At 36.7% G+C, this 17,928-nt stretch overlaps 2 protein-coding genes across 4 annotated transcripts in view; one reads left to right on the forward strand and one right to left on the reverse strand.

Annotated features, from left to right (window-relative positions):
- Nucleotides 1–204: 204 nt before the first annotated feature.
- LOC114526137 overlaps nucleotides 205–17,928 on the reverse strand; it is a 221,341-nt gene continuing 203,617 nt past the window's right edge. The window contains exons 1-3 of one of the 3 annotated variants that reach the window (XR_003687304.1): nucleotides 9,286–9,409; nucleotides 5,470–5,584; nucleotides 205–760 (exon numbers count right to left, since the gene is read on the reverse strand). The gene's annotated coding sequence lies outside the window, so the exon portion shown is untranslated. Of the gene's footprint in view, nucleotides 761–5,469; nucleotides 5,585–8,603; nucleotides 8,845–9,285; nucleotides 9,410–17,928 lie in introns of those variants that run through there. The other 2 variants (XR_003687302.1, XR_003687303.1) reach the window with 2 other exon arrangements.
- Nucleotides 11,199–11,914, forward strand: LOC114526140. The gene is made up of 3 exons (XM_028547660.1): nucleotides 11,199–11,388; nucleotides 11,457–11,553; nucleotides 11,677–11,914. Exons 1-3 carry the CDS (start codon nucleotides 11,267–11,269, stop codon nucleotides 11,851–11,853), a joined length of 396 nt encoding a protein of 131 aa, XP_028403461.1. The 5' UTR covers nucleotides 11,199–11,266; the 3' UTR covers nucleotides 11,854–11,914.

A 17,928-nucleotide genomic window follows, 5' to 3' on the forward strand; every position in this document is an offset into this window, starting at 1 on the left:
GTTTATCAAACAACGACTTTCTGGTGCCATCTTGAAATTTTCTACAAAGGTCACGAATCTTTCCAGTGAAGTTAAATTTAGCCAGTTGCTCGACATGCGAGGGATGAACATTTTCAACTGTCTTTCTTTTTGACTACTTACTTTCAACATCGTTTAATTTTGACATAAAATCATCCTCTTGTTGTTTCCACTCTTTAATCTTTCAATATAACTTTCTTCTTCAGGGCTAAGAGGAGCCACCTTTAATTCATCGATGTCATTTTGAGGAATTCCCAATTTGACTAACGGAACAGAAATTTCTTTCCACAATGTTTCAAACGTTACGTCGTCCAAACCAGCAGTCGGAATATGACCATAGACTTCATTTCTAAACATTTTGACTCTTAAAATATTTGCAGATATAGAAGTATCGCTGACTGGAGGCATCACATTCCATCCGGTGGCTGGTGCGGACAATCCACAAATATTTCGGAGTAGGACAGTCAATAGGGTAATATCAAAGTTGTTTGAATCTGGTGAACCAGATCTTGGGAAGAGTAGATCCCATTGCGAGGCTTTAATTACACTGTATCGTATTCTCTGTAAGGTCTTCTTGTTTGCATTCAATACGGAAGCTAAGGTGGAAGGTGGATGCACCGCATGCAAAGCATTTCTCAAAACATCTCCACCTTTATCTACCAACAAATGACATACCCTGGAATAATTAGCTTTGGCTTTCAATGGATCCATTGTTGTCTTTAAATATCAACTTCACAATCCCCTAAACCAGAGACACAGTCAGGATAATAATTCTTATAATACTATTATATAAAGGATGTTGTATGGTTTATCAATTATAAGCTTTTTAAAGTGATATAAATACGTAAAAAGCATTTTCAATTGGATTTGCGTCTCGTAAGAATATGGAGATCTGCCTCATTTTCACTAATCTACTAGCCTGTGCACAGACGCAACGCTCCCTCATAAATTACGTCAGTGCACAGGCTACTAATCTACTGGAGATTTGGGAGTGCTAATAGGCAGCATTTTTTAAATATTAAGAATAAATAAATAAATTACTTTTACTTTTGCATAATATTCATACGTATAATATTTAATACGATGCTACAAAAAATCATTCTCGAGGACCCTGTAGTTCAACCAAATTTTTAGCTGTTTGGATAGTTTTCTTTCAACATATCTAACTGTAACTGAGTACGCAAATTAAAAATACTCTTTGCTACAGCTAGATACGTTGGAAAGAATGCTCCCAACTTTAACTGAACATTTTCCGGTTAAACTTGTATCAAACTACGTGAAAACGGGGCCTTAGGTACAACACATTAGTGCAAGTTAGGCTCGTTTCAGACGTCGAATCTTTCATGTGCCAAATCCAGTGCAAAATGAACTCAAGCAAAGACTTTATCTCATTAACATTAGGTTCGGAACATGAATAGTCGATGTTTGAAAGGGGCCTAAGTCATTTCTACGCCAAATATATGCAGTAACTTATTAGGGTTTGGGGGTTTTAGTATTGGGCTCTGCGTTTAAATTACTCTTCAACTAGAATTGTTACTCGTTGTAATAGCTAAGACCGAACAAGTTATAATATGGACAAGAGTAAATTTCAGCTATTTAAAAATAACTTAGCATCAAATGCGGCTCTGGGACACACTATATAGGTTTTCCTCTCATGTTTCTGAATGGTTCAAATCGTATCTTACGCACAAATGCCAAGTCACCGTCGTTTATAATAAGCAGTCCTCTGTAAAGCCTGTGAATGTAGGGGTCCAACAAGGAAGCATTCTTGAGCCGCTTTTATTCATTATCTATGTGAATGTGAACAATTTACCCAATTGTATCAAGTCATGTAATATCTCTATGTATGAAAATGATACTGTCGTTTACTTTTCTTCAAAGACAGTCAAGGTATTGAATTAAACGAGGATCTGGCAAATGTTCAAAAGTGGTTCACAGACAATCTCGTACCTTGAATGAGAAGAAATCTAAATTCATGCTAATTGGTGGCCATCAACGACTTAAATCTTGTTCTGGTGTTTCCATCGGTATCAATGGGACAATACGATTGTGCGTGATGAGGATGCAGGTTCTCCATTGATGATGAACTCCGAAATTGAATTCCTAGTTTTTATCGCTTAAATAACACACAGAATGTGCCAATGCGAAGTCTAATTTTACTCGAGACATGCATACCCTGATCAATTTCAATACCTATGCTCTAGTAACACTCTGTTGTCTAGATGACATTGGTGTAGGGAGTTGATTAATAGAGGCAATTGTATTAAATAAACGAACGCTTTTCGCTGATATTTAACCAAAGAGATACAGTACTGCCAAGAAATAACTTGTCACCGCGTCTACCCGCGTCCTGCGTGCGCTGCGCCCGCGTCCTGCCTCCACGGCGCCCACTCGGAGCAGTCTTCGGAACATAATCGAAAAAACTTTACTGTATATCATGCATATTTCTACACGGCCGTATTTTATCGTTTAAAGTCAGAATGGGCGTAAGGGATGGCAAAGGCAAATAGTGAAATATGTTCAACGCGGGGATAAGTCAAGCCTACGCGTGTTACACACCTTTCACGGCTTTTGTCGTATGTTTAATACAAGAAAATATATCGTGTTTTTTCTTGTATTTTCTTAAATTGTTTGCTGTTAAATGGTAATGATATGTTTAATGTTTATGCTATGCAATGTTTTTAGAAACAAACATTGAGTATGCCTAAACGAGTAAGTTCTGAAGAATCACGTTATCACATTGACAATATTTATATGTCAGTTCCGCGAAATGTCACCTTTGTCCTGAATTCGACCCCTGAAACGCACATTGAAACAAACATTGAAACTATTTCAGAAGAGATCTTCAATGACAAAGTGCCACTGTATGATGACACTCAATCAACTCCCATCACAACACCATATTCCAGCCCCCAAACACAATTATTTGAAAGTGTATTTAGAAGGAGCTCATCTATGTCAAATTATGCCAAGAATCTTGTTTTTGAATTGTTCAAACGAGATGAACTAATAGGAAAGAACTGTGCGGGTGTAAAGGGAAAGCAAGGTATTGGATGTGATCCTCGCATGGAAATTGTTCGGGAAAACACTTCTTACAAAATATAGAGTTTCTGACAAAAAGGCAGCATGGGGTTTGTGTCGAAAGGCAATTGACACAGCTTTGCGAAAAATGAAGTATTCAATATAACCTTTGCACTCTGATGATAACAAATAACCTTTAGATTATAACAATGCATGATAACAGATGATAACCTTTGTACATATTCTAGCTTAAAAATTGTTTGTATTTAGTTATACCAGTATTTTATTAAACATTAAATATTAAATGTGAAATTTTAAAAAAATTGTTCATAGAAATAAGGTGTAATACTGTATAAGGCCTAGAGAGTCTGTTCATTTGTCCTGCATGCATTGGACTTTCCAACTAATATCCAGTGGGGCCACCACCACATGCAATAACGGCAGGTACAACTTTCCGCACATGATTAACATATCGCTGGCACATTTCAGGGGTGACTGTCTTCCAATACTCTTTGATTCCCCCAATTAAATCTTCTTTTGTACTTGGTTTAACATTCTTACGCAGGTAATGCTTCAAATTTGCCCACAAATTCTCTATTGGATTTAAGTCCTAAAATTTAGAAATATTTATTAAGCCCCGTGAGTTGCAATGAAGTACAGTACTATACTGTACATACAACAAAATGTGTTTTAACATATAAAGGACTAATTTAGTATAGGAGTAGTAATATTGAAGAACAAATTAAATTTCATTCTATAATGCTAAATTGAAGTAGTTGTATAAACATACCGGTGACTCTGGGGGAGTTGGACAGTGATTAACTCCATTAGCTATCATCCAATCCTTGGTTGAACGGCTGGTATGTTTCGGATCATTATCCTGCCATAAACGATGCCCACCAGGGTATTTACTTGCTATAAAAGGAAGCAAGTTCCTTCTCAAAATAGTTTGATATCCAATGCTCTCCATGTAGCCAGTGAAAATACAAACATTTGTAGCACCTTGATAGGATATGCCAGCCCATACATGAACCTGAAGAATGGATTACATATGAATTATTATATTTAACATGCACTACAGTATTCTAGTTTTTCAAAACAAAGTCCAGGCCTGGTAAAACCTATTATGCTCCAGGACAGCTCAAGGTCTGTAGTAGTGTGACTGTAATAAATCATGATTTATTGTGCTAAAACTTTATTCGTTAAACTGAGCATCAAATCATTCACTCGCATTAATTAACTGAGAAATAGTATATAACATTAAACTTTCAAAATATGTCATATACTGACCTTAAGTGGATGTTTTGGACGGCCCTTACGTTTGGGCAAACTGCCATTCTTGCGGAAACAATATTTGGTATGCTGCTGGATCTCGACAGTCGTCTCATCAGTGAAAATTACATTTTCAAAACCATCTTTCTCCTTCATTGCATTCAGACAAAACGCCAGCCGCTTTACTTTGTTTCTTTCGCGAATAAGTTGGCAGTATCGAGCCTTTTCGTGCTTCCAACCGAGTTTTATCGCCTCACGTTTCGTATGGTCGATGCCGAAATATTTACACTCCGTTCGTCGTGCAACAGCTTCTGAAGTTCTACTGAAGTTAGTTCGTCGTTACCTTGCATTTTTTGATCAATAAAACCAAGATCATCTTCAGAGAGAACGGATTTTCGGCCGCTACGATGTTTATCATCAATGCTTCCTGTTCTGTTGTATCTCGCGATAAAGGAAGACACACTATTACGCGATGTTTTTATCCCGTCCTCTTCTTCTAGTATTTTCACAATATTAATAATTGAATTATTAGCGACACGCAAAGAAATAATTCGATTTCTTGCGTATTGTGAAAGCTTTCCCATACTAAATATCTCACCAGAAAATACCAGTAACCCTTCTCTTCTCCAAATAAAATATTGTGCGTGTCCCAAATGCTCGATTGTAATTGTAATCACTGACACTTGACACTGAACGCTTATAATTCCTATCTGGAATTATTATATAAGCTCGGTGGCGCCGAGTAACAATCGGTAACGACTTATTCCGACTATCGTCGAAAATAAGCTCGTCCACTTGCCCGCGGACGCACGGCGCCCGCACAGTGGACGCAACTGCGGGCACCTGCGGACGCAGAGTGGACGCACTACGCACGCAGGACGGACGCAAAGCGGACGCACCCGCGGGTGCCCGTAGACGCACAGCGGACGCAAAATGCCCGCGTCTTGGACGCGGTTTTTGCCAAGTTATTTCTTGGCAGTACTGTAGACAAGGCACGTCTAGCTGATCTATTTATTGTATACTGTATATAGATCACGTAAAACTGTACTAGCTGTAGGGAGCTTCATTAAACTGATCTTTTACTATAGATCACGTAAAACTGTACTAGCTGTAGGGAGCTACATTAAACGGATCTTTTACTCAGTAAATTATTCGCACCTTGACTCAGAGAACTTCTCACACGAGTTGAATAACTTTGAGTTGTCCTCGCTGTAAACACTCAACCAACATTATAACAACATTGTGTATAAGCAAAATAATGGTAGATCTCCTCCTAAAATTATAACAGAAACAATATTAAACAAGGATCCAGATGAAATGTTACACACAAAACAGGCATATCAAATGTGGTTCAGAAATTGAGTGTTTAAATCTGTAGTTTTCGCTTCACTACAGACCACAATTGCGTCCGCTTACGTTTTTGTGTGGGACATTGGTTTCGCGGTTGCTGCTACGTGCTACCTCAAATCCTCGATTTCCTATATGTTATATGATGCTACAATATTAACATTAACATAACAATACATGCACAAATTCTACGACGCGAACGTGGCATGAAAATTGCTACTAGTGTGAGTATAGACAGAGCCACTATATCATTTCATATGCTCTACAGAGATTACATTATTTCCATGTACTGGAGTGCGGCAAGGATTGAATGAAAAATATTAGTGAAAAATTTGTGAGTTTTCAGCGTCGTGGCTGGAACCTTAATTGGGGGGGGGGGCGGTGTGTATTTAACAGTTATTCTGCGAACTCGAGTCGTATATGAGCTGATAGCTATCGGCCATATACGCGACGAGAGTGAGCAGAATAACTGTTTTATTATATACACAAACTTTGTCGCCCTTTCGGTGCATTTTGGTGTGCTATTATCAACTAAAGCTTGGATTTCTATTTCACTCAACTCCCCAAATCTTTCAGCCATTTTGTTTACTTTCTCTACTAGACAGATATGAGCTAATATCTGTCTAGTAACCAACCAATGAAATTGCAGCATACCTCATATCTGGCGCTTGTGTATATAATAAATTCATATATTTGTCTTATGATGACTGATTTCTTTCGTACGCTATTGTTCCTACGATATGCAAACATGATTATATGAATATAAGAAATAAGAGACTGAATGGACATAATAAATATAACAGTTGTTGTCAGGCTGAGGATGGATTTTGTGTCTCACACAACTTTCATTCTGTGGGTTTGAATTAAAATTATTTTTTAAAAAATCTGTCATGTGTGTGATTAGGACATTTCAGAAATACTTGTATTACAATAAATATAGCTTAACATTTTTGGTAATATAGAAGATATACGCCCAAGGAAAACTTTTTAGGGAAGTGATTTGAACTAAAAACTCTGCAAAAGTACTTGTAAATCAGGGATATAGCTAGAAGATTAATTGTGGGTGGGGGGATTTATATATTCATGTTCAAATAAGCAGCCCTGATGTAAATTGAAATATAAATTCTGCAAACGCATATGAATAGTAAATTCTTCATTTCATTTTGACTCTTCAGGCTTCAATTTCATACCAGGGCACATGATGACACAAGTGTAGAAGTAAGAATAATAGTTATTACCAATAAATTATTTATAATATATATCAAGAAAATCTATATTTCTCAGTATGATAACATTTTTCAATATGACATTCTCAGTAGTAGATAAATGTTGCTATAAAACTTGATATTTTGACCTCTCAGATATCTTGAATACTGGACTGGAAACTTGTAAATATAAGTAATATTTAACTAGTGAAATTACTAAGGGTGAAGCTTGAGTGAAACTCCTGAAAAACCACACATGTCATTAGTTTGTAATAACATAGCTGAGTTTCTCATTTGGATATTACTAAAGTAAGAATGGTATTAATAATGATCATGAAATTTTGACTTGATCAAGACAGAAGTATGTTGTTGTTGGGCAGAATGTAGTTATTTTCAAAATTGATCCAATAACCTAGAAAAACAAGTACAACTAATTCCTTTCTAATTTATCTAAACCAACCAAATACCGCAGGCTATATAGTTACTGTACATGTCTGAATATGCATGAATACACTGACTAATAATGAATGCATCAATTCACAATTGCACAATTACAGTTGCGCCAATAGAAGCGTTCCGAAAAATGTTGACCAGCTCATTTCCTAACTTGAAGGAACACATCTGAACAATTCCTCAATAATTTGAAAAGTTCCTTAAAAAGTTACTAACTTCCTGTTTCATTAACCAATCAAATTTTATATTTTATTTTTGAGCAGTCTGATTGGTCAATGAAACAGGTCAAATTGTTGAGGAATTGTTCACATGTGTTCCTTCAAGTAAGAAATGAACTGGTCAACATTTTTCGGAATGCTTCTATTGGCACGACTGAAATACCTCTCATAGATTGCTCTCATATTTGTATTTTTCATATTTATTAGTTAAACTCCCTTTCCCTAGAACTTAGATATTCACACATTCCTTACTCTGGGGAAATACTATAGATTAAAACTGTGTAATTCATCAATGGCAGAGTTTAAACTGTTTAAATCTACATCACAATTTGAACATAGTGATCAGGCAACAATTTACATGCTTATTATATCTCTGTCCAATTTGGATAAATATTATTAAACTTTATAGAAAACTTCACCCCTCTTGCATTCTCTCTGGGACACCTGAGACTCTGCAGTTATGAGAGCAGCATTTACACTCCAGTCTAGAAACTTGTCTTCTAATGTCGTATTGTGCATAAACTATATCATTACATTACTTGATATTACAACATTGCTCTTATATGAAACACAATATGAATGATGTGTCTTTTAGGAACAATTCATGCAAAAACATGCAAAGGTTTGGGGGCAGCAATTTAGTGCTTTCTTATGTATTATTTGACCAACCAAAGTCCACAGGTCTGTAATCAAAACAATTAATATAAGATTGAATCTGACAAGAAGACCATTGTCTTTCATTTGCTAATGTATGAAGAAAAAAACAAACATTACATGACACACAGTTACACAAAATGACTCAGACATAACTATTAGTCTATGCATCATGTGTGTATTTGTCATCAGTTCATCTAGTGTTGCTAATATATTGTTTTTTCTATTAAACATTTGAAATATTTATGATGAATTGATAAACTTATTGATAAATATTTAATGTTGTAGTTACCAGTATATATTACAGTACCAACTACCAAGTCTGTGGGGGAATATTGCAAAATTTAATACCAAATTGACTTACGCTTATTTTATAAAAATAATCAACCGATCGCAAGTTGAAAAGCGAACTCACCTGTTTCACTACACGTTAGTCAACTTTTCGCAAGCAAATTTGAGCGAAGATTGTTCACAACTCGACATCTTCTCGACGGATTTTTATCGCCATTAACGGCCAGATCGTCATGAAATTTCGTCGTTTTGTAGTGACGAACCTTCTCGCAATTTTCCAAAAAAAAGCAAACATCGATGGACACGAAATGATTTTAAAAATCCGCCGATTCTTCTCTCGCACGAAATTCACGGCACAAACGGCAGCCATTTCGTTCGAAAGCAACTTTGCATATTCCTACACTGAGCTATATAATAATTATTATATAGCTCAGTGATATTCCTATCGTCATGCAACAGATTACAGAAGTTTCAGATCTGTATATAGCTAATCTGTGCCATGCTTAGCGCGCCTTGTGCTAAAAGGGGAGAGGTCTATTTTAAAATGTATATTTTTATAAAGTTAGTAAGCTAAATCTAGCCTTCATCGCTCATCCCGTTCAACTCAGCAGTCTGATCTCAGTTTAGCCTAAGTTTGTAGGTAGTTTGGCGCGTACTTTCTTTTTTTTCAGCGCAAATTATTCACGATTTTGACGCATAATTCGTTGTGAAATTTTAGCTGTCCGACGCGAAATATTTCGACATTCCATACTGGCAAATTGTACAAATAAATATACACTATAAAAACAATCAAAACAAAGTAATACCTTTTTATTTCAAGTATAGCAGATCTGATATCAGAAATCTATTAAACGACGATTTTTCCAGAAGAAATATCAGGGTTTACTTGGGTATTTTGATCACAAAGATATTTGTAAGTTTTGCTTTGACAAAAATCACGTGACTGTCTGCCACTGACCTAAATATATGTGGAGCTCACTGATGCGCATATTATGGTAATATCACACCGCAATATGGCGGCTGCCAAAGAGTGCGCTAAATCGTCAAAGCGGTCATCACAACAACGACTTTCCTTGGAGGCTAGTTTAGAAAACTACGGGAGTAAACTGGTACAATAGAGAAAAAAAGAGCCCAAAGCAGAGCCACTTCTTCATCACGTACGATAGCAGTGGTAAAAGAATACGTGATTCCAATTACAAATACCGCTCTGTTGCTGAACGCAAAAAAGCAAAAAGCGCGCTACTTCTGACCAAACTAGTAGTGTCACTGGTAAATTAATCATAATTTTTTTTATATAAATAATTATTGAATTTTTCGAAAGCGACGACGTTGATCTTTGCCCATTTGAATGAGATAGTGGTTTTGATTTTGACATCATTAATGAAGAATCATCTCATGCTTCTCTACAAAGAAGTTAGTCTCATCCCTATATACCGTGATGTTTCATTTATTACTACTACTTATTACGACTACTCAACGCTGGCGTGCAAGCATTACTGTGCAATTCATATTTATAATTTGTAGAAAATTTGACCACCTGTATAAAAAATTGTTAAAGTTTGACCCAAGAGATGAAGTCCAGTACCCAGTCCATGTGGACAAGAAGAATGCAGTCTGTGGATGCTGCATTCCCATGCAAAATAGTAGATCTGCTATATTTGCTGCTGTTTTAAAAAGTTATGCAATTCCTAAAACTGGGGCTGTTTGCTTCATGTGCAGAGAAGACAGAGGTGTTGTTTGGTGTTGCCACTGAGAACCAGATGCATTACTCTGGTGATGAGACAGCTCATGAGATAAAACTTTTGCATCATGACCATGATGTTTGGATAAATGGATTTTATCAACCAGTTCCTCCAACTGAAACAGTCCTCTCAGATGGACGTCCAGGCTTCAACCGTAAGTGATTATTGTAAATTCAATAATTCAAAAATTATCATTTGTTTGTTCAGATGCTGACTATATTCTTGATATTCTTGTTTCAGAGACTATGAAATATATCAATTATAAATATTGCTATGCATGCATTTTTTTTATACAATCTGATCATTTCAGGTAAACCACAAGTACTGGTTCAGTAATCTTATACTGTATAAAATAGACTGATTATTACATTTTCTGCGGGAAGATAGATTTCTGCAAGGGCCAGGATACACTTTCCATCATCCCCTCCAATGAAATGTGCATTCTTATAACAGCCAAAGGTACAAATTTAGCTGTGTATAGTGTACAGTAGTGTGCACTACATCATGTGCTCTAAAAATGTAGTTACTATCAGCTTATCTTGATTTTCAATGTTTTCTTGCAGGAAGATTTGATTTGTATTTATTCACATACAGTTGCACTGGATGTGATAAACAGTTCTCACCATTAACACTGGATAAGATAATTAATGAAGGATATTGGCCAGGTGGCCCGAAGAATCTTAATTACATCTATTGTGAAGATGTGTTCAGAGTTTGGAATTCACTGCCAAAATACATGCCAGGCATATCTGCGACAGCATTTCTTAAGTCCTTGGCCACCATATCTAGTGAAAAGGGCAGGGTTAGTAAATCATACTCAGGTCACTGTACATAGTTTGTACAAATCATAAATGAACAATTAGCAAATAAGAGCTGTACCAGATATATATCAAAAGCCTGATGTGTAGCATTGTGAAGCATCTGCTCAATCAAATTTTGTACCTGAAGTGGTCTAAAACTGTACATAATCTTCTTCATAAATTTTTAGTCAGCCATCATCAACACATCAGTGTTTCATCCTGCATTCAAAGAATGGTGTTTTGCCATGCATGAAGTTGACATCTTACAAGAAAAACAATGGGCAAAATGCCCATCATGTTTTAGATCCAAACATTTGTGTCATGTTGATGAAAACGCTAAACTTTATAGATACAAAAGTGTGCCAAGGTATTGTGTTGTTGCCTGGCTAAAATCATACTGACCAAATGTCCATGATTTATATAATTTGTTTATAGAGGTGAAAGAAATTGCTATTATGGAAATACATTCATTGAAGATAATGAACTGGTAGAGGATCACTTGAACAATGTTTATTCCAACAACTCAGCTAAGGTATGATCATGATTGTGAGGAATTATGGAGAGTTGTGCAATGATACCAGTTTTGTATACAATAATAATAATATACCAAAACTTCATAAGAGTTATACTTAAAAATCATATTTAATCCTCCCAGGGTCATTCAAGTAATTCCTATTGTGGTTCCTCTCATTGGAAAGCTGCAAGGAATACGGTCAACCGTCAATCCAAACTAGATGAAACTGGTCTTGTTGTAGCAGGCTGTAGACATTCTCTGGCTCAATCTGCTGTGAATATGCATCAAGGTGAACTGTATGGATACACACATTATTAATTTGCAGATCAACCGACTAATTCACCATAATGTTAAGTTCTTATGGCAACATGTGATGATTTCTAAGTACTGGCCTTTGTTTATTTCGCCTCCAAAAGATTTGTCACCTGATGAAGCCTTTTTGATGGCACCAGCACTATCTATCATGCATGGTAAAGACAATGTGATGCTTTGGGCCGCCTTCACTCTGGCCTTTTTTCGTTTCCTGCGCTGTAGTGAATTCACGTGTAATTCTCCATTTGATCCCGAGTGCCACCTATCCCGCAATGACATTATTTTCCACCCAAATATCCTCCACGCGGAATATTATGATGTCTTGATCAAGCGTTCCAAAACCGACCCTTTTCGTCGTGGATGTCGTTTAACAATTGGCTCATCGTAATGTCAAAATCATCGAAGGGTTTGGATAATGAGGAAAGGGAAAACATACTTTTCAATTAACCGCTTTTTATCGCTCTGTGAAATAATATTTCGGGCGCAAAATTTTTGCAAACCTATCCGCACGAAACGATCATTTAATTGACAACAATTGAATGAATTTTACGTCATTTAATTGAACCACCCAGCGCGTGCGTTTTCGATGAAAATGATTTTGTGGTGAATCAAGCTAAAAACTCGTATGTGATGATCACTGAACGGCAACAAACCCAGGGGCGTAGAAAGCATCCAGTGATTGGGGGGTACCGACTTCCAAATAACTCTGCCCGGTTCGAGCTATGAAAACATATCTACTCCAGTCATCGTCTGGCCAAACAACTCGTCCAATTGTCAATTTACATCAGCTGTCCCACTTACACGTGTAACCCTAACATCGCACATACGTCATCTACTTCAAGGGCAAGGACTAGCCGAAAAACTCTACGCCTCTCATAGTTTCAGGATCGGAGCTGCTACAGCTGCGGACTCAGCTGGCCTAACCTCTTGGCTCATGAAAACGCTATTATGTTGGTCTTCAGATTGTTACGAGAGATACATTAGAACTCCAAAGGACGTCTTAGCTTCCGTTTCATAAAAACTAACTGCAAGTACCAAACATTGAAAATTTTGTTTAATATCTACCTTTAAAACTCAAACATTATGGTTCCTTGCTGTATAGTCTGTATAATACCAGTCCTCTGTTTGTGTGTATGTGGATCCTTCCTGCAAACTCATAGCCTGTCGTATGTTTGTTATATGTATCAAATTTATTGAACAATGTTCAAACGGAGAAAATGCAAACGGGACACGAGATCCCATGCGAGGCATTCCTCCGATTACATATTTACATATACAAAAACAAATAACACACAGAAGAAACATAAGTTATATAGCTACACGCATGGAAGAATAAGCAAATGCCACAAGCTCGAAAATCCAAAGTTGTTGATTTGTTGTTCTGTCATGTTACCACGGCAACTGCACGATACCTTCGAATCTGTTTGTTCAAGGACGCCCATACACACAATTGCCGGCCACCTTTGCAAGATTGTGTCTTAAAGACATTTTCGGGTGGACCCTCTCCGCTGTCGAAAGACAGGACTATAATTCGGCCTACTTCCCGTGGCGGAAATGGGAACTTTGGCACTTTGTGCAGATCGCCATTATTGGCAGGAAGTCTGGACAACACATCACCACGTGAAGTGCATTTGTACAGTACATCGAAAACGCGACCTAGAGACTCGATGGGTCAGTCAGACAATATTTGAGTCGAGTTGACTGACCTGAACGGGGGTCCGCCTGTTCCCCTGTTATTAAGAGGTCCATCTGTTCCTCTAGAAAAACCTATAGTGAGGTCTATAGTTTTTGCACGCTCTGTCGAGTTTTGAGTGCCCTTACTGTCTCAGTGTAACTAATGGTGGTCCTTAGATCATGAGGTCTTAACTCACTGAACAACATGCACAGAGCTGGCTCACATCCTCTGCGAATTAGAGGTCCTCCTGTTCCTCTAGGAAAAACTTAGGTTAATTAGAGCCTCTAGACCTTTTTTCGAGCGCTTCCTGCCCAATTTATATGCCACAAAAATGTCTCATTGTGTTGTTGCTTTTCAAAATCCTTATAAAGAATCTTAACATATAAACTACATTAAACGTATTATACATGTTTATGGTTTAACCTGAAATATATAGTGTATACACGACATTTTTCATTTTTGTGACTACCGCGTAAGCGGTAGCCACTATGTCAGAGGCTTGCTTGATTGCTTGCTTGCTTGCTTGCTTTCTTAAATGCTTGTCTTGGACCATGACGTCACACTCAGCACTACGTCACACAACTGATGTACGTCACACTCGGCAGTTTTCGCCATTGATCGCCAACCTTTCCGGTGCAATCAAACATACAATTCAAATGCAAATTATTTTAGTATCAACATAGCTTTTCTATATGTACGTTGTTTTGCTTACATTTTTGAGCTGTTTGAACTTTGCACGTCTTACTCAAATATAATAATCAATAATATTTAAACGACACATATGGTCTTCTAGTGTGAAAACAGCTACATGCAGTATTTAGACGACACCTTCAGACCGCCGATAGCAGGCGATTTGTTTGTCTACAGACGATTTGTTCGTCTTCTGATGTGAAAACGGCTAATCGCTTTTTTTATGAAATTTGGAGTTAATCAATACGGCGGATGCGTAGCAAAACCAAATGAAATTTCTATACTTTAATAGTAACATGTAATATTTGTTGATGTGAATGCTGTCTGCTGAAAATTTAGCATATAGCTCACGTGCCCAATCAGTTCATGAATTATGTAAACATAAGTAGAGGCAGGAACGCAAAATAAAAGGCTGTGTCATTCTACCTAAAATAATTATGCTTCGGCCGAAGAGGTCTGAACGTGATCCCAATTATTACTCGTGCTCTAGGAGAGCACGAGTCTAGGTTTCGTCGTGTGTCGGTTGCGTTTTGGACCTCGATGACCCAGAATGCATTGCGCACTTGACTCAGTAATGTTGACGGAATGTAATTATCCGACAATACAAGCCACATTTTACAAACAATACGGCAAAATATATATGCACAGAAGACATTACTGCGGTGCAACATTTACATGCATATTGATTGGTGCGATGTATATTTTTAAATTCCTATATGAAAGCAAGATATATGATGGATGTTTTCGCAGTGTTATAGACGTACAAATGCTTATAAATTATACTTATTTAAAATACCTAAATGTTTGAACCGTCGACTGACATTACGAACAATACGAATCAATACTATTACAACCAGTTTTTTGAAAGCTTTCGTCGGAACTAAAACACTGCAGTCTGCAGGATTTCAATATAGAAGCATTGACACAGTAATATGTCACGCCGTGTTGATTTTTAGGCTACCTATAATCGGCATTTGTGAATTGTGATAATAATGTAAATGTATTAGTTATACTTGTGTGATACATTTTTGTCGTGTAAGTCCTCCCATGCCAAGGGTAACCACAAAGCCTTAACTTACGCTATAGGTTCCAACAACACGCCATGAGTGTCCCTCAAGACAGTCAAGTAATGCTATCAAATCCCTAGAACACAATCCCTAGAGCACGAGTGTACGCCTTAGCCGGGCGTCTTGTTTCAGTTAATATGATCAGCATCCCCCCACTAAATTTTGTACAAAAATAAAGTAGGTGACACCTGTATCGCCAGCTCTTTTAACACCTGCATAATTATAATGAATTACAGGAAAGTAACAATACGCATGCAATACAAGTTGGCAAAGCACAGTATCCCAGTTCAATTGTGCAGCCATAATGCATATGTAAAGCTGTAAAAACAAAGGATAACGGTGCTGCATCCGTGGTTCCAGCATCCCTGGAAATAAAACATTTTTTTACCACGCCAGAATTATGACCGAGCGAACTTGAAATGAATCTGAGAGAACTTGCTATGAAAACTATGAATCTGAGAGAACTTGCTATGATGATATATATGAACTCGTATCCTACATGTATGTCAAAAGTCTCTTTATCTAGAAACTGTTGTTTGAGTTTGAATATCTCAGCCATGTTGATGTCGTTGTGTTCAGAGAAACAAGAAGCTTTTTGCAGTAGCGGTGTAATTAATTGTATAAAATATGCAAGATCAAACAAGCACACACCACGTCATATTAATAACCACTGCTTAAGAAGCTACGAGGTAACTTTGTCTTTGGTAATTTATATTATTGGAGAATGTAAACCACATAACAGATTTTTAACTGAAACATTTTATTGATAATTGCTGCGGAGCGAGCGAGCCTTAAAAATAAATATAAATTCACTAGCTGTGTTCAATCACTCAAAAGTAGAATTTTGTTATTGAAGAATAACAGGTTTTTTAGCCATTTTAGCGTTTAAGCTTTAAAATTACAGAGATATATAGCCTCCTTATGCATTGCTGGACCGTAATTAGTAGATTTTATACAGATTTTACAGAGTAAATAGATTATTTAGGGCCCTGTGTGAGAATTGGTTGGCCCACATAGATTTTAACTGAAATGGTTTTAATTCCAATTCTTCTGTATATTCCACACACACGAATGCTTGGGATATCCACTATATTTTACAGAATAACACAGAGTTTCAACGACTTGTCCAACATCGGATATTTATGATCAATTTGGTCAAAGCCTTTACCTTTCTCTATATGCAACTGTAATAATTAAATTCTTGGCAAGTAAATAAACTAATAAAGATAACGTTCCCAGGGGCTAAACAAAATGCTTTTAGTTGGAGAAGGGATATAAAGACAAGTTAGAACCGCTGCCAAAACAGTGTTCGACAAATACCTCAATTAAAGCGTTGTTCAATGTGTTTGTATACATGTATACATGAATATCAGACTATAAAGCTAAAGTGTTCAATTTGTTAATAAAGTCTAAAACTGAACTAGGCAGTTTTTTCCCATCATGGATGTGCAGAACAAATTTTTGTAAAAATAAACAAAAGTGACTTAATCCTACTACTAGATACTCGAACAAGAAAGCATACATCACGGCCATATACGCAACAATTGCGTCGAGCAACATCCCTTGCAAAGGCATACCGCTATCTTCTCCGCTACGACAGCCTTTTTCCCAATGTCCTCAATGCTCTTCTTGACCAATATCTTTGGATGCATCTCTTGCGTTTCACTGGCAGCCTTTTCAAAATTCGAACCTTCCTGCAAAGAAATGGAAGATTCTAGCTTAGCATCTGTCATAAATATAAATCCAATTTATGCTGTTGTAAAAATCTGAAGCTGAAGCAAACAGTATAGTGAAAACATTTCTGGAATAACTTACTGGGATGCACTGGATGATGCTGCTTAGGTCGTTTTTACCAGACTTCTGCAACAGCAGGGCAGCTACTACCAGGGCAACATCTGATATTTCATCTATATCAAAGTCAAAGAGAATTAATATCAGATATATGTCATAGATGTATCATAGATGAATGGACTATAGACTACAATATTTGATATATAGACTTACCATCTGAATTTTCAACATCCTGTTGACAATTAGGGTCAGTTTCTAGCACCTTCAGATACTGCCCTATCTGTTCATAGCACTTTATCTGTTCATAGCACTTTACTTTCTTTGACATTTTGGCAAGCATTAGTGATCTTGTTGCTCATTTGGAGAAAGTTGGCTTTGAAGGTATCTTTTATGCTTGATGTAACAGCCAAAATCCTCTCAAATTTTGCAACAATCTAAAAATTTATAACACATGAGTCTGTGCAGTATTATATTATATATATCTAATTTGGCAAAAACCAAACTATCTTGTAAAAACGTCTTTAAAGCCTGATACATTTTGCTGTACAAATGACATATTAAATAAGATTGAACATTCACCTATGAATCCTTTTTCAATTCTGATTTCATTTTGTGAAAGGAAATACTTTTAAAGTTAAATAATTAAACAATAATTGTAACAATCATATATATTTCTATGTATACAGTGTAATTGAATATCATCTTACCTCTTTGTTTGAGAAAAGTGCTGGATATTCCTGCTTAATCTCAGCTAAAGGGTTTTTTCATTTATAAATCTCCTCCAGTAGGGAAAGGTGATGGCCATTCTTGATTGGATTTTTCCTGCATCAGGATTCCTCTTGCGGGACTCGCTCTTCA

This window comes from Dendronephthya gigantea, unplaced genomic scaffold, assembly GCF_004324835.1.
Source record: "Dendronephthya gigantea isolate DGI-Jeju-01 unplaced genomic scaffold, DenGig_1.0 000037F, whole genome shotgun sequence".
NCBI lineage: Eukaryota > Metazoa > Cnidaria > Anthozoa > Malacalcyonacea > Nephtheidae > Dendronephthya > Dendronephthya gigantea.